Here is a 25,955-nt window from a genome sequence, read left to right on the forward strand (position 1 = left end):
TGTTCACATTACTGTACAATTGCACTCATTTCACATGCTAGCAAAATTAAGCTCAAAATTCTCCAAGCTAGGCTTCAGCAGAACCAAAAACTTCCAGATGAATAAACTCAATTTAGAAAAGGCAGAGGAACCAGAGATCAAATTGCCAACATTCACTGGATCATCGGAAAAACAAGGGAATTCCATAAAAATATCTACTTCTTCTTCATTGACTAAGGTAAAACCTTTGACTGAGTGGATCACAGAAAACTGTGGAAACTTCTTAGAGATTGGAATAGCAGACCACTTTACCTGCCTCCTGAGAAGCCTGTGTGCAGAACAAGAAGCAATAGTTAGAGCTGGACATGAAACAACGGACTGGTTCGAAAGTGGGAAAGGAGTACGTCAAGGCTGTATATTGTCACCGTGCTTATTTAACTAGTATGCAGAGTACCTGATGTGAAATGCTGGGTTGGATGACTCACAAGATGAAATCAAGATTGCTGGGAGAAATATCAACAATCTCAGATATGCAGATGATATCACTTTGATGGCAGAAAGTGGAGAGGAACTGAAGAGCCTTTTGATGAAGGTGAAAGAGGAGAGTGAAAAAGCTGGCTTAAAACTCAACATTCAAAAACGAAGATCATGGCATCCAGTCCCATCACTTCACGGCAAATAGATGGAAAAAAATGAAAACAGTGTCAGGTTTCACTTTCTTTGGCTCCAAAATCACTGCAGTTGGTGACTGCAGCCACGAAATTGAAAGATGCTGCTCTTTGGAAGAAAAGCTATGACAAACATAGACAGTGTATTAAAAAGCAGAGATGTCACTTTGCTGACAAAGGTCTGTATAGTCAAAGCTACGGTTTTTCCAGTAGTCATGTATGGATGTGAGAGTTGGGCTATAAAGAAAGCTGAGTGCCGAAGAATTGATGCTTTCAAACTGTCATGCTGGAGAAGACTCTTGAGAGTCCCCTGGACAGCAAGGAGATCAAACCAGTCAATCCCAAAGGAAATCAGCCTTGAATATTCATTGGAAGGACTGATGCTGAAGCTGAAGCTCCAACACTTTGGCTACCTGATGCAAAGAACTGATTCATTGGAAAAGATCCTGATGCTGGGAAAGATTCAGAGCAAGAGGAGAAGAGGGCAACAGAGGATGAGAAGTCTGGATGGCATCACTGACTCAGTGGAGATGAATTTGAGCAAACTCAGAGATAGTGAAGGACAGGGAGGCCTGGTGTGCTGCAGTTCATGGGGTTGCAAAGAGTAGGACACAACTTAGTGACTGAACAACAACAACAGCATGCTATGTGGTGGTATGTGATTAAGAAGCCAGACTGTCAGGCAGCAACATTTAAAGCATGTAAGTCTATACAGTGTTACGGGACTGCAAAGGTATGTCTCCCTGGCCATCATCTTGAGGTGTCCCCTGGGCAGCAACCCCCCAAACTGGGGCTCCAGATGAGCATATGCGCTTCCATCTGGGAGATACCCGCAAGCTACAGTGAGGCAGTGGGAGGGCGCAGCGATGCTTTGCACTAGCCTACCTGCTCTGAGAGCACATCTGCGTCCACAGGGCCTACAGGTGGCCCTGTCCCTTGGGTCAAACCTCCAGGACCAGCAAAGAGGCCACCCGGACAGAGAGCCTGGTGCTGGACTTGGGGGAGCACCTCAGATCACCACCTATGCACTGCCTTGGGTGGCTACCAACCAAGAACCATCTCGCAGACTGCCACATTACCCTGGGACCCAGGCATGCCAAGCCTGGCTGCCTATCAAAGCGATCAAGGAGTGGCCCCTGGGCCGCAGCCACAAAGACTGGGAGCCAGATGCCTCTAAAAGTTCCACTGGGGGAATCCCAGCCTCTGGAAGTGGTGGGCGGAGAGCCAAGATAGTGGCCAGCAGACCCCTAACTTCCCCCCTCAGAGTGCCAGCAGGCCCCCAAGTGCCTGTCAGATCAGATACCTGCCCCCAGGCAAACTACAAGACCAGCACATGGGCCTCTCTCTCATAAAGTTCAAGCACCCTGTGTCTGCCCTACACCCTGAGCTTTCAGGCTGCTGCGTCCCCGGACAGGAACCCTTTAAGAGCCCACCTCCCTATAGCCTCGTGGGGCTTGTGGACAGAGCCGTATTGGTTTTCAAAGCTAGATGTCTTGGGAGCCCATCTCTCAGGTGCAGATCTTAAAAGTGGAGGCTTCCCACTGTGAGGTTTAATCCTTTTGTTCCTCAGTGAGAAGCCATCTCTTCGGGTCTATGACTTTTTAGGAGACTGCAGTCTCCTGGAGAGACTCACCAATAACCTGTCACCCAAGTTTCAGCATTTGATTTGTTTGTTCTTTCATGGTTGATCAATGAATCATAAAGAACAACAGATGCACTTGGGTCATAAGTATGATTCATTTGATGAAAGAGGGAAAAGATAGCATTTGGTCAAAATAAATGTTTTCTCCACAGACACAAAGAAGCAATCAGAATAGTTATTATATTCTAAATGTCATAATTTCATAAGGTTTAAAGTAAGGCTGCAATGTCAGTTGGCTGAAAATGGAAAGTCTGGCTTTTTCAAAGCAAACAGTGCACTCACTCTAAATGTAATATATTAATTAGAGAATGAAAGAAATTGATCAAAATTCTTTTTCTAAAAGGAAACCATTGTAGTGACTGCCCACAAAGAATAAGAGCACTGTCTTGCAAGTAGAAATGCTAATGCATATCAGAAATAAATAATCATATCAGAAAATAAATAATCTGCTGTTTTAAAATATGAAACAATGAAAGAAAAAGAATGTTGAATTAGAAATTATAGGATCTGACTTCTAATTCTGTCTCTGCTATGAGCTAGCTCAGCCAAGGCATTTCCATCTCTAGAGTCAATTCAGTCCTCAGAAATCATCTGTGCACGCTAAGTCGCTTCAGTTGTGTTCAACTTTGAATGACCCTAGGGACTGTAGCCCACCAGGCTTCTCTGTCCACAGGATTCTCCAGGCAAGAATACTGGAGTGGGTTGCCATGCCCTCCTCCAAGGGATCTTCCCAACTCAGGGATCAAACCCACTTCTCTTATGTCTTCTGCATTGGCAGGCAGGTTCTTTACCACCAGCCCCACCTGGGAAGCCCCTCAGAGATCATAGGAGCTATTATTTACTGAGCCCTTACTAGATATCAGACATTGTTTGGGGTGTATAATTTCCATTAATCCTCACCAAAATCTCAAGAGGGAAGTTCTGATGCTGTTGCTGTTTTATAGATGAAAACGCTAAGGCACAGACAGGCTAAGTAACTTGTGTATTCATGAAGCAATATTTGATCACCATTACTTTCTACCATGCTGCCTGCTACAGCCTGGTTTTGATCTGTTGATTCCCAGCTCAGAGATTTGGATCACAAATCCTGGGGAGTTAGCATTCTCCTCACCAAGCACTGGGAAAAATCCCCAGGAGAAGGGTATGGCTTCCCACTCCAGTGTTCTTGCCTGGAGAATTCCATGGACAGAGGAACTTGGCAGGCTACAGTCCATGGGATCTCAAAGAGTCAGATACAACTAAGCGACTTACACACACCAGGCATTTGTTGTTTGTTGTTCAGTCGCTCAGTCATGTCCGACTCTTTGTGACCCCATGGGCTGCGGCACACCAGGCTCCCCATCCTTCACTATCTCTCAGAGTTTGCTCAAATTCACGTCCAACTGAGCTGGTGATATCATCTAACCATCTCATCCTCTGCCGCCTTTGTCTCTTGCCTTTAATGTTCCCTAGCATCAGGGTCTTTTCCAATGAGTTGGCTCCAGGCATTTGAGCTCCTCTCCAGTCTGATCCTAATCTATTTCCTCACCTTATTCTTCACTCCCCTTCTGCCCCAACCCTCCCTTCAGTCAAAAAGCTCTTCCCACCTGGCTTGGGAAGAGTCACCTGCATTCCACCTTCACACCTTTGAGCTCTTGGACCTCCCCACCTGTAAAGCACTCTCCAGTCTTTTCTCCTCTTTCACTTCCTCCTATTGTTGAAGTCCCACCACCTCAGGAAGTGAGCACAGTGGGAAGAGCACCGGAGGGAGTTACGAGAATGCGGCCCACCCTGCCTTTGTCACAATCTCTGTGTGGGAGCTGGGAAATGTCATCTAATCTCTCTGGGCTCCAATTTCTTGATCAACTGAGTTGTTGGACTCCTGAAATTTGCAAATGTATCAACTACTATTCCTTTAAGCAGTAACCGCCCCCCCTTCTTCTAATTCATTCTTTAAAAAAAAAATTATATATTTATATTTTGTATTTTTTATTGCAGTAAAATATATATAACATAAAATTTGCCATTTTTACAGTTTTTAGATGTACAATTCAATGCCAACGTTGGATTTTTTAAATTGAAGTAGAGTTGATTTATGACATTGTGTTAGTCTCATGTATACAGTAAAGTGATTCAGGTTTTTTTCAGATTATATTCCACTATAGATTATCATAATGGAATGTTGAATATAGTTCCGTCGTTGAATGTAATTCAGATGTTGAATATAATTCTGTGCTACACAGTAGGTCCTTGTTGTTTGTATTTTATACCTAGTAGCTTGTATTTCTAATTCACTTTTTAAATCACCAATTCCAAACCCAACAAACACAGAGTTGCTCTGCTTGAAACTGAGGCAGGTGACCTGAAGCCAACTTTCCTTCCTCTCCACAGTTCCTGAAGCAACAGAGGAATCTGAAGCAGGAGACACCAGACTAACTTTAGTCATTCATGCACAACCTTCCCTGTTTTTTATCATTTATAGTATAATTCATGTTCTATCATGTACTTACTTGCGTGTTCTTTAAATCAACCCAGCATTTTTTCTTAAAAAAGTTTATTTTAAAGGGAAACTTTTTAACATCATTGCAAATAGAAAAACAGTATCACCTTCTGTAAATAGAAGGTAACATACATAAACATCATGTATAATATTTATTGTGTATACATACTCAGTATATATAATACACTCAGTATATATATACATATATATATACACACACCCCATAGAGATATACACAGAGACTCATATACATACTTTGAAAGCAAACCAACATTATTATATTAACTTCTAGCCAATATCCACCCACCAAAGCCTGCAGCCCACTTTCTCTTTGTGTTAGCAGCTTGTAGCCCCCATACCTAGGGGTTATCCCGCTGAGGGGTATTTATACACCAAGTCCTGCCAATTGCTGATTGTGGGCTGGTGCTGCTTCTGGGTGGTATGTATTCCCTGGCACATCTGACTTCCTTCAGTTATGAAAAAAGCTCCCAGGCCAAGAGATGCAGAGACTGGTCGCTGGGGGTCTGCTTGAGCGAGGAAGTGGTGAGCCCGGGGAGGTAGGAGAAACCCGGTCCCTGCAGCATCTGCAGCAGCACCATCTCCCCCTCAGTTCAATGGAGAGGGGCTGCCTTCCGTGATGGCTCAGGCCTCTGCTGATGTTCAAGGGTCGCCATTGTCATGACATGGTTCTCATCCATAAAGCACTGAGAACGCTTTGCTTTTGTTCCTGACTCCTTTTCTCTAATAAAATATCAGTTCCTGGTGTGGAGATGTTTATACCACAAGGTAATAGTTTTCCTGAAAAACTAACATTCTTCTCCAGGTAATCTGCTGAAAAATAGTTGTCACTGTACTTTGGAATGTGAGAAAGTCATGGGACCATTAATTCAACTTAAATAAATGAATGATTTCTCTTTGAATGTCTGCCTCATTCAGCCATGAAATCCTAGACAACTCCCAGAAAGCTGTGGCCCAGAAAACTTCAATCCCACTCAGAAGACTATTTATAAGGATGCCCCATGTGCAGTAGCCTTTAACAGTTTTCCCCCTCTTCGCGAATGTTCTCTAGCATAGATGGCATTTATGCAGTTCAGAGAAAGGCGTCTCAACAGGATTAGTCAGCAGCCAGTCCTCTGACGCAGCTTCTGTGATCTAGTTAAAAATAGGAAAGGAGGATGTTTTGCATAAGTCATCACCATTGTGCAGTATGGGAGAACTGACCACTTTTTTTTTTTTTGGTTTCCACATCCTGTTACTTCATCTAAAAATAGATGAAAAGTCTGTCCCTGAATCTTTGGACAAGACCTTAGCTTCTGTGACCTAGGTTCCCTGGTCCTCCTCGTCCCTCGGTTCCTTTGTCGGCTTCCCTTCACCCCTGCCATTAACAACCCCAGCTCTGGTCTTGGGCTTGGGCTCAGGCTCAGGGCCCCTGACTTTCCCCCACTCCTAGGGCTGGCAGACTCCATGGCGGGCAGGGACCAGGTAGAGAATATAAGTTAGGGAAGCCGACCAGGTGGAGGGGCACACCAGCGTGTGCCCACCTCATCCAAACACCTTCTTCCTCCCAGGTCAGCTGACTTGCCCAGATCTGCTAGACACCCAGAGCTTTAGGGAAGCTCACTATTATTTTAAAGCCTTTAAAAACTTTTAAATTAATTTTTATTGAAGTATAGTTGCTTTACAATGTTGTGTTCAGTTCTTCTACTGTTCAGGGAAGTGAATCAACTATACATATACATACATTCCCTCTGTTTAGGATTTCTTCTCCATATAGGAAATTACCCCTTGTATGGTATGTACAGTATGCAAAACCAGCTCTTTTAAAGATATCTCTTACTGGCTCATAGCTTAGGTGCACCTTTAGGATAAACTTTACATTATCCTCTGATGCACTCTACTGCTAAATTCAGATATGAAGAGGTTAGGAGAAATCAGAATTGAAATCTTTTTCTTTTTTTTTCATTGACGTATAGCTGAATTATAATGCTGTGTTAATTTGGGGCATAAAGCAAAGTGATTCATATATATATATTTTTTTTTTTCCCATGTCAGTTATTACAAAATATTGAGTTCCTTGTGCTATACAGTAGGTCCTTCAGAATTGAATTTTTGATGTACAGCCAGAGGAAAGTTGTTCTATGGAACTTGGAATTGTATCTTAGCCACAATAAATGGTCTGCTACGTAGAGGCTCACTGGGAGTTGAGGAAAAGCTCTATATGAAAGATCCCAGCAATCCACTGAGCTGAGGGACCTTATAAGCGAGAGATACCAAGTGTAGCAATCTATCTGGTATCTTACAGGAAGGCAAGGAGTGGTGAAAGGGCCCAAGCGAGGAACAGGATGAGCTGCTGGACCAAGGACAAGCCCACCCACACTGGCAACATGTGGCAGGTGTGTAGCAGACAGTTCTCCTTGCAGATGTGAAAATCCACCTTGGAAAAAAAAAGATCATGTGATCCTGGACCGCCATTAGTGGGCCTCCTCTGAGTGTTTCTTAATCTAGGTGACAGCTGAGAAAGAGACTGAGGTCGTGACACATGCTGCAAGGGGACCAAGATGGATTCTAAGAACAGATTGGCTAGATCCATCTTCATTAAAGTGATGAAACCATGTTGGGAGCCTTAAGACACAAATGGACCAGTCTAATAAAAATGACACAATAAAATGAAATTAAATGTGCACTGTGAGTGGATAAGAATCTGCCTGCCAGTGCAGGGGACATGGGTTCAATCCCTGGTCCGGGAAGATTCCACATGCTGGGGTGGGGGTGGGGCGGGAACTAAGCCCCTGAACCTCAACTACTGAAGCCCACGCAGCTAGAACCCATGCTCCACAAGGACAGAAGCCAATGCAACGAGAAGCTGAAACACCGCAACTAGAGTAGCCCCCGTTCGTAGCAACTAGAGAAGGCCTGCACGCAGCAACAAAGACCCAGCATGGCCATAAATGAATAAATAAATACAAGAAGTGGAAAATATATAAATTTTTTTAAAAAACGGACCTTCTCAGGTACAAAAGGAAAAAGAAACACATGTGCACTGTGACTCCTGTACCTCCTTTTTCTTGGAAAGGTGTTCAGATTTTCATCAGTGCCCAGGGTGGGATGGCTGCGGCCATGGCAGTGACCAGCAGGAGGCAGAGTCTGCCGATGTAGGTGAGAGTTTGAGAGCCACAGGTTACTTCAGGAGCCAAATGCTTTTCCTGGAGACTCTTTCCGGGGCTTTACAATACACGTGGAGAAAAAAAGTTTTGAAAGGAATCAATGAAAATGGCTGGCTGACAAGGGAACTTCTTTCTTGGCAAGGAAGTTGTCGAGAAAATTTTGATTTCTAGTTGGAAAAAAGAAATCATGCCATAATGTGTTTAAATGCAATTTTTAAAGTTAATTTTCTGAGAAGACAATGTTCCCTTAATGTAAGACATCCTATATCAGGACAGGATGTAAACACGCTGGGAACTGCCAGGGTTAGACATCTGAAAGAGATACGGCAATGCTTGGTAATGAGAGGCAGGGTGAGTGTGGCATAATGAGGGAGCAAGTTGCCATGGAAACAAGCCACTAAGTGGACCGTGTCCATCTCGAGCGCACACACCGTGTGAAGGGAAGGGAAGGAGACATGCTGGATGGTCAGGAGTTCTCAGGAGGGATCACGAGGGTGGTTCCACATGAGCTATGTGGCACTAGAAAGAAAGCCAGAGGCTGTCCAAAGCCACCAAAGAGGGGAATCAAATTCACAGCTTGTTGGGTATTTTGAACTTGGCTTTACTCATTTGTCTTTCATTCGTTGGTTCATTCCAACAGGCATTGATCAAGTGCCTTCTGGACGCCAGGCACTATGCTAGGCGGGTGAGGCTACAGAGAGGAAGGAGACATGATTCCAGGTCACAAGGAGCCTGTGATCTCTGGATGAGCAAGACCTAAACACTATCCTCATGTCCTGTTCCTGGGAATCCAGCCTCTCTGTGCCTGGCAGCTCTGGTCCTAATCCAGGGTGTCTGCCAAGCTTCCTTCCAGATCCAGTAGCACCCTTGCCACCCTGCCTAGGATTCCAGCTCCTTCTGAACTGATCTTCTTGGCTTCCAACTCCATCCTTACATCAGATCTTTGTACTTTTTGGCAGCCTTTGGGCTCAGATATCCATGTGCTTGTCCTAACCTCCTTCCTGCCATGGCCTCCTGTTGAGCTTTCTCAGAACTTGCCTGCAGGGTCCAACTCATTTCACTGTCCTGGTCCTCCCAGCTCAGTTCTCGAATGCCGTCCTAGCCTCCACTTGGCATGCCTCTTCTTGGATCTGGCTTTTACATGTGGCACTCAATAGGGATGGTACAATGACTCACAGTAAATGCTCACATTATAAGCTCTTGCCTAACCACAGTTCCTCTGCATATCAGTGAACTATACCTCCAGCTTCCTCCAGTGGGACCCAGCAACATTTCCTCCTTCTCTGTGGCCTGTTAAACTTGTTCAGTTCTCAGTTATTTTCTCCCTTGCTTAGCACCCTCCCTTCAAAAGTGCCCTTCTGTTATTACAGTGATCTCACCAGTCTATTTTTAAGTCTCCCATGGCCTTTACGATCTCTATCATTCTGAGTCTTTTTTTCTTTTTTTAACTACAAACCATCTTTCAGAATTGGTTTGTAGCTCAGATGGTAAAGAATACACCTGTAATGCAGGAGACTGGGTTCAATCCCTGGTCAGGAAGATCCTCTGGAGAAGGAAAAGGTAATCCACTCCAGTATTCTTGCCTAGAGAATTCTATGGACAGAGGAGCCTGGCCAGATACAGTCCACGGGGTCACAAAGAATTGGACATGACTGAGCGACTAACACTTTGACTTTTCAACTTTTAGAATAACTGACTTTTTGGTCCTGAAATTGAGTTTATAATCATATTATACTCATTACATTCATACTGTTTTATTGTCCACAAGCTTCACTCAGTTCAACACAGTAAACTAAGCAGGGCAGATATTGCCATTTCCATTTTATGGATCAAGAAATTAATATTCAAAGAGGTTGAGAGACTTGCCCCAGAGCACACGCTGTGATGGAAGCTGTCCTCTCACCCCAGATCCTGGGCTCCTTGTCCATGTTATGTGTCCTCTGGTGCATAAGGCACAACTTTTGGGGCTCTGAGTCTTTGTTTTCACCACCCCTCCTGCCTTCGCAAATTATTCTAAGAATCTTTTCTTCTTGGTGTTAAACCATTGTCCTCCAACAAATTTCAATAAAGAGAAATACCTTCAATTTTCCCCTCTCTAATTAGATCCATGGCATAAAGGTAGATTCTAGGTTTCAGAAACCTTCATTTTTCTTTTGTTGCCTACAAGAAGGAGGAGGAGGAGAAAAGGGAAGAGGAGAAGAAAAAAAACAAAACACAAGAAAATCCTTTTTTTTGACAACTCCCTCAAAATCCCAGCACTGCTGGCATAGTATCCACTCCGAAGAATCTTAGTAATTTTTTGACTCCTCTCCCCATAACATTTTCATTATAAGCTTCCTGAGGGCTGTGTCTACATCTTCTTAATGCACTGTAAACCTCTCTCCCTCTCAGCAGACCTACACTCAGTAAATATTGATTGGAGTGGGAGCAGCGTGTTCTTTTAGAAAAGAGAAAGCAAGCGGTCTTGTTACTAGAATTCCCCAGATGAGAGAATGCTTTATGGCGAGTTGACGGCAAGTTGGCCATAAGGTGTAAAGCAACTCAGAGAATTGTAAACCGCTTAAGAAAAGAACACAGGCCCTGAGAGAAGGGGGAGTGGAGAGTAAGTAATTCCCAAATGTCTGTCTGCAAAGCTGTGAGTGGAGCTTGGACAGCTCCCGGTGTACTGATGGGAGGAAATGCTCCTGGAGGGGGTGGGGTGGGTGCCCACTCAGCCCTGTGGGGGCTGTGCCTGGTCAAGCTGGTGACTTGACCATTGGAGTCTCACTGGGTGATGAATAGGATGGGCACAAACACGAGGTGTGGGGGATTCCAATGATGGTCTAGACACCTAACAGTGATGCTGAAAACTCTTTGTCTGTGAACTTGTACCTAATCAAATCTTAGAAAATAATAGCTTTATTGTTTGCCAGGCAAAGGGGAACACAACAGGGCTCATGCCTCAAAAACTCTGTGTCCCAACTTGGGAGGATTTGGTGCAGAGTTTTTTATCAGTGGTTCAAGGGTGGAGTTGCCAATAAGGATCACGGTGTGTGCAGGGCCTACACTCCTTTAATCTGGCTCGAGTGGTCTTCTCCTTTGTCTCTGCATCGCCTCCCTTCCCTGATTAGCAACAGTTCCAATCTGCCCTTTGCAACTCAAGGAAGGTCATGGGGGCTGGTATCTATTCCCTATAAACAAGAAACGGGGAGCACAGAAAGGCTTCTATGCCCAGGAACCCCAGAGGGTCCTGCATGGTTTCAATAAGGGCCTAATAAATATTCCATTATAGATCAATCGAGCATGTTTATAGAAACCATTAAAGAAAATGCCGAAGGTTCTGTGTTCTTGTGGCGACTACATCCTATTCTAAGGTGAAGAGCAATGCTTGAAAAAGCCCTGTTAATGCTTCCTAACTCCAACAGCTTGTTATGGAAACCTCCGTTGGCCCATGGAGCCATAGTGGCCTGTCCCCCAGTGAACCTGCATGGCTGATGGCCCTGGGTGAGCTGACCTGGCATCTTGCCATACTGTTCCTCTTCCTAGAACGTACTTCTTTTTCTCCTCTGCCAAGTGTGACTGTCTTCATCAACAGGATTTAAGATCCTTTTCTTTCAGCATATCTTTCCAAACTCAGACATTTCCCTTTAAATCGTCTCAGCCACAGTACTTTAATTTTTGTTCACCAAACCCATTGTGAAGGTCTGCCTTGTGGAAATCATTGTGCTGGTGTTGTTTGGGGCATGAGCTGTTAAAAAACCATCCCTGCCCTTGAGGAACTTACAATTACAATGCAGTTGCAAATACTTTGAACAATAAATATAACATAGCTATTTTATCAGGCTAGATTATTGTATAGGCTAAGTTAAAAAGTGGGCAAATATATTTCACAACTGGTCATTTTTATTCTTACAAGCTTCCCTAACACCCTACAGATAGCTCCTGAGATAAATGCCTTCCTGACCCTTGAATACAAATAATGATTTGCTATGCTGTTCATCTTCAGTTGTGAATTATTTCTCTTTTCTTCCTGCATCACCATCATCTTCTTTGTCTTCTTTTCCTGACATGAATTCACTGAGCACTTCTTTGTGCTACTCACTGTACATGTGAGGGACAGTGGCAGACAAAACTGAGGGATTTGGGGAGACTTCCCTGGTGGTCCAGTAGCTAGAACTCTGAGTTCCCAATGCAGGGGGCCCAGGTTGGATTCCTGGTCAGTGAACTAGACCCACATGCTACAACTGAAGATCCCACATGCGGCAACTAAGACCAGGCTTGGCCAAATAAATAAATATTAAAAAACAACAAACAAAAAACTGAGGGGTTTGGTTTGTGTTTTATAAACAGTAGGTGTTTAATAGTAAATGATAGACCCACTGCCTTTTTCTTTCTTAACTTGTCCACAGATACTGTCTGAAAAGAAGGAAAGGGAGAAAGCGGGCTTGATACAAAGAAATCTAATTAATCTATTTGTGCTTTCGGGGGGGTTCAATAGCACATAAATGAGAAACAAGGCAAATAAAAGAGTAAAAACAGGTGTGGGGGAGGGGCAATGAGGACAAAAGTCACCTTCCATATCATCTCAATTGGTCCCTTCAAAAGCTCCCCAAGTGAGGAAGTATCATTAACTGTTCCCACTTTACCAATGGGGAAACAGACTCAGGAAGGTCAAGTATGTAGATCATCTGGTTCAAATGCAGCTTTGCGACTTAGAAGCCTGTGACAGGTCCAGGATCTCTCCCCGCACAGGATGCCGCCTCCTCTCGGTGGACGGGCAGAGGGAAGAGAAAAGGCTGAGACAAGAGGGTCCAGGTGGAGCCGCAGATGCCGACCCTGGGATCGGCTGGACCTCCAGGCGTCACTTGAGAGCCAGGCTCTGCTCGTCCTCCATGTTTCCTCTTGTAGCTCTGCTGACTGCTCAGCTGGTCCAGGCCTCAGGGCCGCATGCCCACTGCCCTCAGAGTTCTCTCCAGGCCCGTGCTACCCCCTCACCCTGTACCCGTTCACTCTGTCCTTCCAGTCTCGGATTCCATGCTCCTCCAGCTGCCAAAGGATCTGGCACTCTTGAGCCTGGTTTGCTTCCCCACAGAAAGGGAACAGTCAAGACTTTGGCAGTCTCTGGGCAGTGCACTGTTTATTAATTCATCATGTCCCTATTAGCAGTAGTTCTACCTAGTCTGTGCTGACCACACAGTATGGGCTTTGTGACTCTCACAGCATCCATGTGCATTAGGAAGATGCTATTATTCTCATCGTATAAATGAAGGAACTGACGCATAGTAAGATCAATTAAACTGCATGATGAAAAGGAGTTCGACCTCATTAGCACTCAAGAAAATGCAAATTAAATCTCCAATAAGATAACTTTGACAGGATAAGATAACTTTGTTGGTTGGCAAAGCTGGTAAGTTGGACATTATCTAATGTTGGTGAGAATCTGGAGGAAGAGAAACTCTTAGCCCGTTATGGAGGGCATAAGTTTCCACGTTGAAGAAGAATTTGCCACTATCTAACAGTCTTGCTCAAGGCATTCACCTTAGAGAAATGTCCAGTGAACACAAGGAAGCCGGTACAAAAATTCTTATGGCAGTGTTGTTTGTGACAGCAAGATAATGGAAACAACCTAAATGTCTATCAGTAGGAATGTGGGTAAGTAGACTGTGAGGTGCGGTTATACTAGGGAATACTGGATAGCAATACAATGGATAATAACTAGCGCTAGACCCATCAGAACGAATAACTTCCAAATATGTGAACCAAACAATACATACTGAAGAAAGCCTAGAAAAAACCTATACATCCTATATAATGCTTTTTAAAAATTTTTGGCTGAGCAACATGTGGGATCTTATTCCCCAGTCGGGAATTGAACCCACAGTCCCCTGCACTGGCCCCACAGAGTCTTCACCACTGGACCACCAGGGAAGTCCCTATAACGCTGTTATGAAATTTAACTACATATAAAACAATCCTTAGAGATACGTACATATATAGCAAAGATGTAAAAGTTGTTACATGGGACTAAAACACCAGACTCAGGACACTGGTGACCTTGGGGGAGGAAGGAGAAATGAATAGAGAGGCACCCAGGGCTCTTCGGCTGTAAGCTTATCTTTTTTAAACAGGGTAATAGGTATATAGGTGTGATTATGTCAATTTTTTTTTTGGTTTTTGTATGTTTTGATAAATTAATATTGTATTTTAATTTTAAAAACTGCTTAAGTCCTCAAACTAGGAAACAGAAGTTTAGATCCCATACTTTTGCGTCCCAGTATATCATGCTGCTTATCAGAGGAAGTAGTGAATATTTAAAAAAAAAAATGCTACTAATTCCGTCTAGTCTTTGGACAAGACTTGAGAATGTAACTGTTTAGTGACTAAGGGACCCTTATTTTGTATGCCAGAAGCAATCCTGAAAAACATGGCACTATGTTTTTCCATTGCCTTATGTCATTATTTAGAACTATGTTTCTACAGACATTATCATGACAAAACCTAATGAGAGCAACAAAGGGATCCTGACATTCATTTCAAATGATTTTGTTGATGCAGATCCTACAGTTATTTCATTCTCCCAAAGAAATCCATCAAATACTAGTAATGAATCAGTATTTTTCATTTAAAGCCCTCCCTGGTCCCTCAAGTGGTAAAGAACCTGCCTGCCATTGCAGGAGATGCAAGAGACTCGGGTTCGATCCCTGGGTCAGGATATCCCCTGGAGGAAGAAACAAAACCCACTCCATGCCTGTAAATCTCATGGACAGAGGAGCTTGGAGGGCTACAGTCCATGGGGTTGCAAAGAGTGAGACATGACAGCGGCTAAATCAACCACCACCACCACACTAAAATACTCCACAAAATTTATCCTTGTTTTGTTGAAAGTTCACACTGACTTCATCAGTATCAATCTAGGAACTTAGCAGGAACTCCTTCATGTCCTCCAATAATGATCCATCAAATGCCCAACAGTTGATACTTTGGTAGAGGCTGGGGAAGTAACAGTGGACCAGACAGTCCTTCCCTGAACAAGTTTTCAGTTTCCTGGAGGAGGCTGACAAGTAAAACAGGTAGCTATGGTACTATGGGATCAGGTACGTGGTGCTGAGATCAGGTACATGGTGGCCCTGATATGGAGGGTCAGAAAGTGGACCTAACCCTACCATGGTGGGTCTGGGAAGCCTCTGAGTGAGGGTGATATTTAAGCTGAATTCTAAAGGATGAGTAAAAATTGGTTTCTAGAGGAGAAAGTAACAATACTTTCTTTTCAGAGAATTTTGTCATCATATTGTCCAGTTTTTTATTGTCAACCAACACGGAGAAGAAAAGTAGTAAGATATATTAACGTATCTCTCACCCAAGGAAAAAAACCCCTGTGATTCTTCTATAGATGTGTTTCTGTTGTTATTCAATCACTAAGTCGTGTCTGACTATTTGCATCCTCATGGACTGCAGCACACCAGGCTCCTCTATCCTCCACTATCTCCCAAAGTTTGCTCAAATTCATGTCCACGGAGTCAGTGATGCTATCTATCCACCTCATCCTCTGCCACCTCCCTTCTTCTTTTGCCTTCAATCTTTCCCAGCATCAGGATTTTTTCCAATGAGGAGATTCTTCACATCAAGTGGCCAAAGTATTGGAGCTTCAGCTTCAGTCCTTCCAATGAATGTTCAGGGTTGATTTCCTTTAGGATTGACTGGTTGGATCGCCTTGTAGTCCAGGGGATTCTCAAGAGTCTTCTCCAGCACCCCAAATCAAAAGTATCCATTCTTACTGGTTTGGCCAAAAAGTTCATTCAGCTTTGGCTGTAAGATTTTATTAACAAACCTGAACAAACTTTTTGGCCAACCCAATAGTTCATCATCCTTTCTGTTGTATAGTCAAGATAAATTACATTTTGAGTAAACTGGATCCCCCACTTCATGGATCACAGCCTGCTGTGGCAAAGGGGCTTGTATAACTCAATGAGGCCATGAGCCATGCCAAGCAGGGCCACCCAAGACTGAACAGGTCTTAGGGAAGAGTTCTGACAAAACATGGTCCACTGGAGAAGGAAATGGCAACCCACTCTAGTATTCTTGCCTGGAGAACCCCATGGACAGTATGAAAGGCAAAAAGATACGATGCTGGATATGCTACTGTGGAAGAGTAGAGAATGATTACTAATTTCAAAGTAGGCTTCAGCAGTATGTGAACCAAGAATTTGCAAATGTCCAAGCTGGGTTTTGAAGAGGCAGAGGAACCAGAGATCAATTGCTAATGTTTGTTGGATCATGGAGAAAGCAAGGGAGTTCCAGAAAAACATCTACCTCTGTTTCACTGATTACGCTAAAGCCTTTGACTCTGTGGATCACAACAAACTGTGGAAAATTCTTGAAGAGCTGGGAGTACCAGACCACCTTACCTGTCTCCTGAAAAACCTGTATTCGGGTCAAAAAGAAACAGAATCTTGCATGGAACAACTGATTGGTTCAAAATTGGGAAAGGAGTCCATCAAGGCTGCATATTTAACTTATATGCAGAGTACATCATGCAAAATGTGGCACTGGATGAATCCCAAGGTGAAATCAAAGTTGGTGAGAAAAATATCGACAACCTCATATATGCAGATGATACCACTTTAATGACAGAAAGTGAAGAGAAACTAAACAACCTCTTAAGGGTGAAAGAGAAAAGTGAAAAAGCTGGCTTAAAATTCAACATTCAAGACACTAAGATCATGGCATGCAGTCCCATCACTCTATGGCAAATAGAAGGGGAAAAAGTGCAAGTAGTGACAGATTTTATTTACTTGCACTCCAAAATCTCTTTGGTGGATGATGACTGCAGCCATGAAATTAAGAGATGCTTGCTCCTTGGAAGAAGAGCTATGATAAACCTAGACAGCATATTAAAAAGCAGAAGCACCACTTTGCCAGCAAAGGTCCATATTATCAAAGCTGTGGTTTTTCCAGTAGTCATGTATGGATGTGAGAGTTGGATGATAAAGAAGGCTGAGCACTGAAGAATTGATGCTTTTGGATTGTGGTGCTGGAGAAGACTCTTGAGAGTCTCTTGGACTGCAAGATTAAACCAGTCAATCCTAAAGGAAATCAGTTCTGAATATCCATTGGAAGGACTGATGCTGAAGCTGAAGTTCTAGGACTTTGGCCATCTGATGCAAAGAGCTAACTCATTGGAAAAGACCCTGATGCTGGGAAAGATTGAAGGCAAAAGGATAAGGGGAGGCAGAGGATAAGATGATTCTCTGGGTTAGATAGCATCGCAGACTCAATGGACATGAATTTGGGCAAACTCTGTGAGATAGTGAAGGACAGAGGAGCCTGGTGTGCTGCAGTCCATGGGGTTGCAAAGAATTGTACATGACTTAGCAACTGAACAACAGCACAAAACTGAATTTCTGCCACCCTTTATCAAAAGTGTGAATATATCCCACATCTAAGCGAGTAAGTTGGGGCAGATTTGCCTGCCGTGAGAACATAAGTGCCTAGACTTTACTGCATGTTTTTAAAATCCCTCTTGGCCTAGTTACCAAAGGGGAAAAAATATAAGCTCAGCTTCTCTGCATACATGAAGGATCACAGCACAGACCAGGAAGCTTGGGGAGGGAAGGTTTCATTATAGCATCTTTCAGCCACATCGATTCCATTTAATGCCTTCAAATCCTGTGTTCATTGGTGTGATTGGATAATTTGCCTTGGAGGTATTCTAAGGTTGAGTATTCAATTTGATTACATGGGGTTTGCTGAGAAATCTGATTTCCAGGAGTTTGGAAGCAGATGTCTCTCAGGAAATTATGCTTTTGAATCAAAACCAACCTCCCAGACTCCCAATCCTATTAGTTAGAAGACACACATAACTGGATAACAGGATATAAAATGAAGATCTAAATGTTTATTAATTACAATAAAGATCTAAATGCTTATGAATTACAATAGAATGTAAAATCACAGAGTTAGCTATTTTTAAATAAATGTAGTCATTATAAAGCTTTAAACGGGAAAGTGATTTTTAAAAATTCAAAGTAAGAAATCTGGTACAAGCAAAGATGACATTTTAAAGTATCATGAATGAATTTTCACACAGACTTTTTCTCTCACAATAATATTCATTTATATCTTCAATCTTACACAGCAACAAAGTCACAGTAAGAAAGACAGCAATTGCTTCTGAAAGGAAATCAAAGAAGCCTAGAGAGATTATTTTTTCAAAAGGATCTTAGGAAGTTGAAATAAGGCTTGCTTCTCCACGGGCTGACAGCATTTAACTGGGATGGGAACAGCGGCATTCTTTTCTCTGATTTTACCTTTGAATAGAATAAAAGGAACTGAGTGTAACATTCTCCCTCACAAAGAGATGCAGAACCGAAGCCTAATCCCCAAGAAATGTTATAATCAAAGTAAACACTAATCTCACTCCTACAAATGCTGGTAATAGCATGTTACAACATTCAATAGAATGTCTTCCTCTTGCTAATCTTCCTCTGAATTTTTAACACAATTTTCCTGGATTGGAAGAATAATTTCAACTGTCAGGAAATGACAACAAAGCTGGAACTGTTGGCTGTACAGAATTATTAAATATTCAACAACATTCAGATGAAAGAGAACACAGCTGGGAGTACACAGCACCCCATCACAGTCTCAGGGTTTATGTCAGGAAGCACAGGTTAGCATAATGTGCAAACCAGCAACGCCTAAGTGGATTTGTATGTAAAATGAGTCCTTTGACAGACAGTGTCCCTAATTAACACAAACATCTTTCCCTGCCCATGATGTCAATGTCTTCTGTAACCTTTTTCTGATGTGACGTGTTGCAAATCTGAAGATATATCACACAATAAAAAGAAAAAAAAAACATAGAGGCTAGTGAAGTTGCAAAACAAAACATGTAGATTTCATGAAATCAATAGAAATGATGTTAGAGAAATGTTTAAATCTCAGCAAAGCCCAACTAAAGGGGCACCTGGCAGAGAGGGACCAGAAAACAACTGAAAAAAAAAATTTTTTTTAAACCCCAAGAAAAAGGAAATTGACAAAGATGATGATCCTAGGTGCTTGAAGAGGACAGATTTGAATGTGAAAAGAGAAAACTGATGAATCACTCAAGTTTTTCTTTTAAAAATGGCCATATCTGTAATATTATTCTGAAACTAAGTGTGAAATAAAGCTTGTCATATACTATCAAATAATTTTCCTGAAAAATTACATCCAAAGCAACAGTCGATTTACTTTTCACTCACTCTAACTTCTAGAACATGGTTGTCTTTACAATATGAAGGTTCATTACTTCCAGATAAAGTCCTAATCAGTTTATACATTTTGACTATACACTGGCACTCTTGGTATTAAGTAGTGGCAACCTTCCTCAACAGCAGGTCCCTCTGTTACCAGCCTCTTGCTTATATCTGGTTTCTAAGCCTCTGCGCAGTGTTTCCTAACATCTCAGAGAATAAATCTCCAGCTAACTCAAGGCCTTCTTCAACTTGGGAGGCTCACCCAGGCGTTCTGTGTCAAGAGGTCTTTTATCAGTCTGCCCTTTGGCCAAACTATCCTTGAATCTTAAGTCACTTGAAAGTCTTTGACCTTGATCTTGGACTCTTCCACCGTTCAGGAAAAAAGAGATAGGCTAACATTGTATGTTGTGCTGCAGGAAACCTTGCTCCGCCCAGCATCCCTTACCGAAAGCACGTGGCTCAGGGCTGGGCCTGCTTCCTGGTCTCATGTGTGGAGTCTTCTTTTGTCCCTCTGGATTTCAGTGTGGCGACTTCTCCTTTATAGGGTTCACGCTTCACGGGAGTAGGTGTGCAAGTCTGAAAGAGAGCATTTCATTTTTCTCTTGTGGTTTATTGACTTCTTGAATTCAAAGCTAAGTTCTGCTATCTAAATGAACTGTGAGATCAAAAATGAGGCAGTGAATTTATCAAGTACCTCCCACTCCTTATCCTTTCATAGAAGTTCCCAGCAACCAGGTACCTGTGTTACCCCACTTTCTCTTGCTGGGGTTAAACTGCATCAGACAAAGGCCCAGGGAACACTTCTCAACACCATTCTTTCCACCGCAACTTTCACTGGGGTCTCTACCATATCCTCACACACTGGGTTCTATAAACACCTTACAGGCTTATCCAATATTCTATCTTTTCCTGTGGTTTCAATCCTAGGTGGCTGTATTCCCAGAGTTCTTTGTTGTGCATCTCCTAAGACTTTCAGCATTTTGCTGCAGATTCTAGCAATCTGTGTACATTTTCTCATTTTCCTGATCGTCTCTGCTTGTAACAGGCCATCCACAGAATTTCCCATCTGGAACTACACCTCTCTGCTGGCCAACTGGGTAGTGGGACCCTGGAGTTGGCCAGAGTTAATTCAGTGTTTGACCAGAGTTTTGAAGTCAGGACTATCTAAACAAAGGGACTCATAAGAAGTAAATTATACTGTTCGTCAGTGGGGATACAAATTCCCTGACAGGTCAGGTGAATTGTAAACCACCATCATTAAGGGCATGGGCTCTGGAGCCAGCTTGCCTGGGCATGTTACTTAACACTGTGCTTCAGCTGTAAAATGAGGATGATAACAGCACCTAATTTATAAGTTGGTTGTGAGAATTACATGTTGAGAGGATTAAATATATGTAAAGCATTTAGAATAATGCCAAATGTATAATAAGCTCTTAACAAATAAATATGTGTATGTGTGTACATTTGTCTTATTTTTACCATCAAAACTAATATCTTATAGTGGTCAACAGTGTGGTCTTTAGAGAAAGGCAGGTCTAAGTCTGAATACTAGCTTTGCCATTTACTGGCTATAGGAAAGTAGCAAGTTAATAAGCCCCTCTGAGCCTACTTACTCATCTATGAAATGGAGGGAATAAAACCCACGTCCCAGGTACATGCGATTTCCCCGATACAAAGCATTTTCTTCATTCATTCAATAGATATTTACTGAGTACACACGAGCCCCAGGCACAGAGGATAAAGCAGAAAACAAAATGGAGACCATCCCTACAGCTGCAGAATTTGAAGCAAGCTGATCACTCAGTGAATAGGAAGACCCCTGCCCTCAGCACACAAGTCCAAACCTCTGTTCATTTCCTGTGTCCAATGGGATGCTTTGCTGAACCTCCATTTAGGCTCACTGTCAACTAAGTCCCTTCCTTCACCCTGGATTCTGTCATCACCTTGAACATCGACGTGGAGAAATGAAACACCAACCTCTCATGGCTGCCACCCAGCCCCTGGACATTATGGTGACTTGGAGCCCAGCCACACCTGAAACTTTAAACTCATGTAATTCCCCCACTCTCTGACCAAAACCTCCCTTTCAGGTCTTAAGTCACCATGTCTTTCCTTCTCCTGGTTGACTTTCCAAGCCCAACTGTATGTATATACTTAAACCTAAGACATGCACTGCAACTGGCAACGTGCTCCTGCTCAGTCCTGTCCGACTCTTGGCTCCTCCGTCCATGGGATTTTCCAGGCAAGAATACTGGAGTAGCTTGCCATTTCCTTCCCCAGGGGATCTTCCTGACCTAGAGACTGAACTCGAGTGTCCTGTGTCTCCCGCATCGCAGGCAGATTCTTTACCCCTGAGTCATTGGGGAAGCCCACTTGAAACTAAGGCAACCATATAATTTATCATCCAAACTGGGACACTTCTGAGAGTGTAAAGGGTACTAAACATAATGGACAGGCATAATCCAGGACCGTCCAAGCAAACCAGGGTTTGTTTCCACCTTCCTTCAACCTCTCTCTTACTGACAATCTAAAGTCTTGCTTCTTTCTCTTTTCTAGTTGTTATTTGCACTTGGCAAAACCCGTGGCATATTTCAGTTCAATCATCAGCTTTTTCACAGCCCTTGGAGAAAATGACATCAGTGGGCAGATAATCTGTGTCACCTGCCTTTGTGCTGTGTATTCCTCATCAGCTCCTCCTCCCACCTCCCTGTTCCCACAACAGTTCCTTTGAAACCTGTCTGTGGTTTTCATCTGTACTTTTTGGTCTCTCCTGGACTCCTTGGGGATAACACTAGTGATTTAAACAGGGCTGTCAAGCCTGGGCCCTACCCTCCTCATTCAGGAGAGGGCTTGTTCCACAAGCTGGCTGGTCCCTTGAAGGATCCTTTCCCTGGACCTAACTGCAGGCTCAGGGATGACTCAAGCCGGGTGAATCAGCATTCTTCCTAGCATCTTTCTGCCGAGGCCATGTCTTCTCCTACTGTGGCATGCCCACCCTCTTTTTTACCTAAATATCTGCAATGGATCTTCAGTAACTCAGCCCAGGAAGCTTTAACTCTCCCTGTCACATCAGAGTATCTTGCTTACCGTTTTCTGTTTTTGTGTAATAGTCTGCCTCCTCCAGCAGACTCGGGGACAGCGTATTGCTGTATTTCTCCATAACAAGTACTCAGTAAATAGCTGACAAGTCCCTACCGAGGGTGGAGGGTGTTGGTGGGGAAGAGATCCCCCATCTGAGCCTCTCTCTTCTTTGTGTCTGTTGTCCTGGCCAGAGCTGACTCAGTTTCCCTCATCTTCTTTTGTTCTGCTTCACTACTGAGTTGCTCCCCAGGGTGCACTTGCCCTTTGCACTTGTCTTAAGGCCGCTTTCTGGCTGTTCAGTCACTGTCCTGGCAATGCCACGAGGCCCCTCTCAGCATGGCTGCTCACTCCGGTCACACTGACCATCCAACAGCTCTGACCCGACTGGCCAGGTGTCGCCTGCACATAGCTTCCCTCTGCATCTGCCGCTGAGGCTTGGGACGGGCAGGGACCGGTTTCCCACCAGAATGGCCGTGGCCATTAACCACTCCTGCCCCCACGGCCACCTCGGGCACAGACTGACCTTCTCTGGGGAGGTTTCTGCCACCCCACACCTCACAGCCTTCCCCTTTATAGACAAGTGGACAGGAATCAAAGACAATCCAAGTTCTGGTCTCAAGCCTTGCAGTCCTTTCAACTTTTTCATCTTTTCTTATCCTTGGACATGGTTACATAAGCTCTTTTAATTCTAGACCTAGGTCTTGTTCATCTTTGTACTGTTTATCGCCCGGGGCATTGTACTCTGTGTACATTTTAGAACCTCAGTAGATGTTCACTGTGATGAAATGGAAAGGTGACGGTGCTGGGACTGCAGAATGTGAAGCTGTCCCTGCATTATTCCAGAGTTCAGTTGCCCATTTGTTTTCTAAGTAGACTGACCCTGCAGCTCTCAGGAAAAGCAGTCACGCGGCTTCTCCCTGGTGACAAATGGCAAATCTCCATCTCAGCCCAGACATGGGCACCAGCATCTGGCATGCCCTCGGAGGCTGTCCTAGGGGTGTCCTGAGACCGTCCTAGGGGTGTCCTAGAGACCGTCCTAGGGGTATCCTAGAGACCGTCCTAGGGGTGTCCTAGAGACTGTCCTAGGGGTACCAGCATCTGGCATGATCTCAGAGGATGTCCTAGGAGTGAGAATCAAAATCAAGCAGGTTTCTTTCCCAGGTATCCAGGATGAGTACAGTAATGACAGGGACTCCATCCCAAGTCTCCCAACTGAATGCACACCTATTACTTAGAGGACGTTAATGCAGCATAAAGCTCACAGAAAGGCCAGGATGAAGCATCAGCGGGTTCTGGGTTGAGTAAAGTAAGTAGGTAGGTCTATTCTCTTCTTGTGTTCTCCTGCTGTTCTTCTGACCTCACTGGTCAGTTTTCTTCGGCTCCTTTGCTGGCTCTTACTCTCCTCTCCTCAACCTCTGAAGGCTGACATCTTTCACAAGTTCCCTTTCTTCTCTGGTGGCCTCAGACTTGTGGTTTTAAATCTTATATATGCCAGGATTTCTAAATCTTACGTCCAGCCCCAGTCTCTCCCAAATCCCAGACTCCTTTATCCAAGTGGCTAATGACCGCCTCACAGGGAGGTGTATTTAGCATCTCAAACAGAATGAGAACTTAAGCAGCAACAAACTATAGCTGATACTGAAGTAGGATTACAGTTCTTTGAGCCCAGGAATTGCTATCTTAGTTGCACCTGTATCCCCAGCACATGGAAGATGAAATAGCACCCGGGGCTTAATAAACATTTGTTAAGTGAAAGATTTCTCAACTACAGCACTTTTTCAGAACTTTTTAGATGATATCGGGCAATAGAATCACCTAAGGGTAGCATTATCTATAATCATTTGACAGCTTTCTCAAGGAGCACCTCAAGAGACTAGGGTTCTGAACAAATACCTTTGGGAGACTGACCTGGGTGGTGGCATCTTTTCCCCCTAGAACAGGCTGGTGAAAATTAGATGATCACCCCAGGCTAGCAGTTCTTCCTGTCTTGATGTGTTCACAACCAAACAGAATGGCTTGAGAGTAAAACAGTGTGAAAGGCTGTCCTAAGTAATACAGGAAACATGGATGTCACCTCACCCAGCAGGGTGCTGGTGGTTTACTCACATAGATGAGAGTTCAATTTGAGTTCACAGTATTTAATGATGATTGTTACTATGATGAGTTAATAGAAAGACAAAATAGAATTATATCACAATATGCAGTGCTATGAATAAATATTAATTGCAATCATTATATCTGCATAATTGCATAACTGCATTTTGGTTAGCTGATCAGGGGAAAGAGGAAATCTAAAGTTGATAAAAAATTTAACTGTATTGTCTGCAGAGAGTGGAATGCTAAGATGCTAGATTTTCTGACTAGCAAGACCATAGAAAAGAATCTTGAACCCCATGGCGTTCCTAATACAATGCTGACCATGGAGGTTAAGATATTAAAATAGTAAGAAAGACAACAGAACTTCCAAATACCAAAAGCAAACACTGACCTAACACCAAGCAGTCCAAAGGAACAGTGACTCTCTGAGGATAAAATCCTCACGCCTGGCTGGTGAATTTAGATAGGTACTCAGTACCTCGTGAAAGTTGAGGTTCTCAGAGGTCCTTATGGAACTGAGCTCGCCAAGGGATTGTGAATCACTAGACTCAATAGAGGTGATTTATAACAATGAAAATTCGCATTTTGATAATGTTTTATAATCCACCAAATGTTTCTATTTAATGTTCAAAATACTCTGTGAGCTATTTCTCCGGAACAACATGAGCACCTAATTGGTTTTCAGCAAATATTTACTGAGTGTTGAATGGTTAGATGAAATATGAAAAGAAAGCATTTAGAAAGTCCCTGTTTACAGTGATGTGCTGGTAAATGTTGACAACCCACCTTCCCTTTCTCTCATCACTCCTAAAGCCCTGACTTAATGCACATGCCTCTTTCTGTCATGTAAATGTTCCCACCATGGCTGATTTCAAGCTACCAAATTGACATCACTGAATAAGGAGCGGGGATGGGATACATACATGTGGCTCCAACATACAGCTCACCTTTTGTAAGTGTAAGTAAGAAGAGATCTACTTACTTTATTCATTACTATCCATCAGTCTGGGAAAATTAGAATTATATGGCAGTTGATGATGACTTCAATTATTAATATTTTCCCTGAGCTACCACATTAAGAAAGACATTGAAAAACTGTTATTTAAGAAATGGAGGACACCCATTTCAAAGATTAGATCAGCCGTTCACTCAATTTTATCTTACCTAAATGGCAAACTATGTGTATAGATGCAAAGGTACAGCCAGTTTAAAAGCTTGGGCAGCAGTATTCTGAAACCATGCCTGACTCCATACAGCTATTTCTGCTTCTTCAGAAAATGCAATATGACCCTTATTTTACAAAAGAGATTGGGTTGCTTACTACTGAGAAAAGAGAAAAGGGGATGATCTGAAGAATGTCTATACTTCTAAGTTTTGGTAAAAAATGTAACATTCTAAACACACAAAAAGTCTAGAAATAATAAACCATTTGAGTTTAAAGAGCTAGCTTTTGGAGGGGGGTGAAGAATGAATTACATGTAAATTGATTTTGTGCTTTCAAAATGTTCTTGAACATCTCAGTTGCTGTTACAGAGGCCTCTATATGCATCGTTGGTTGAACGCACAGATAGAAAGGGACAACAGTATAAGGGACTAGAAAATCTGTGGATTTTGGTATCTGCCGATACT

At 43.1% G+C, this 25,955-nt stretch overlaps 1 protein-coding gene across 1 annotated transcript in view; it reads right to left on the bottom strand.

Annotated features, from left to right (window-relative positions):
• Window positions 1-17,788: 17,788 nt before the first annotated feature.
• Window positions 17,789-25,955, bottom strand: part of DPYS (dihydropyrimidinase) — a 97,111-nt gene continuing 88,944 nt past the window's right edge. Inside the window, exons 9-10 of the mRNA XM_081502266.1 lie at window positions 19,594-19,724; window positions 17,789-18,218 (exon numbers count right to left, since the gene is read on the bottom strand). Coding sequence (XP_081358392.1) covers window positions 19,608-19,724 — 117 coding nt within the window. The 3' untranslated portion in view covers window positions 17,789-18,218; window positions 19,594-19,607. The remainder of the gene's footprint in view (window positions 18,219-19,593; window positions 19,725-25,955) is intronic.

The sequence above is a fragment of the Giraffa tippelskirchi genome, chromosome 6 (assembly GCF_054371585.1).
Source record: "Giraffa tippelskirchi isolate mGirTip1 chromosome 6, T2T-mGirTip1v1.2.pri, whole genome shotgun sequence".
In the NCBI taxonomy this organism is placed as follows: Eukaryota; Metazoa; Chordata; class Mammalia; order Artiodactyla; family Giraffidae; genus Giraffa; species Giraffa tippelskirchi.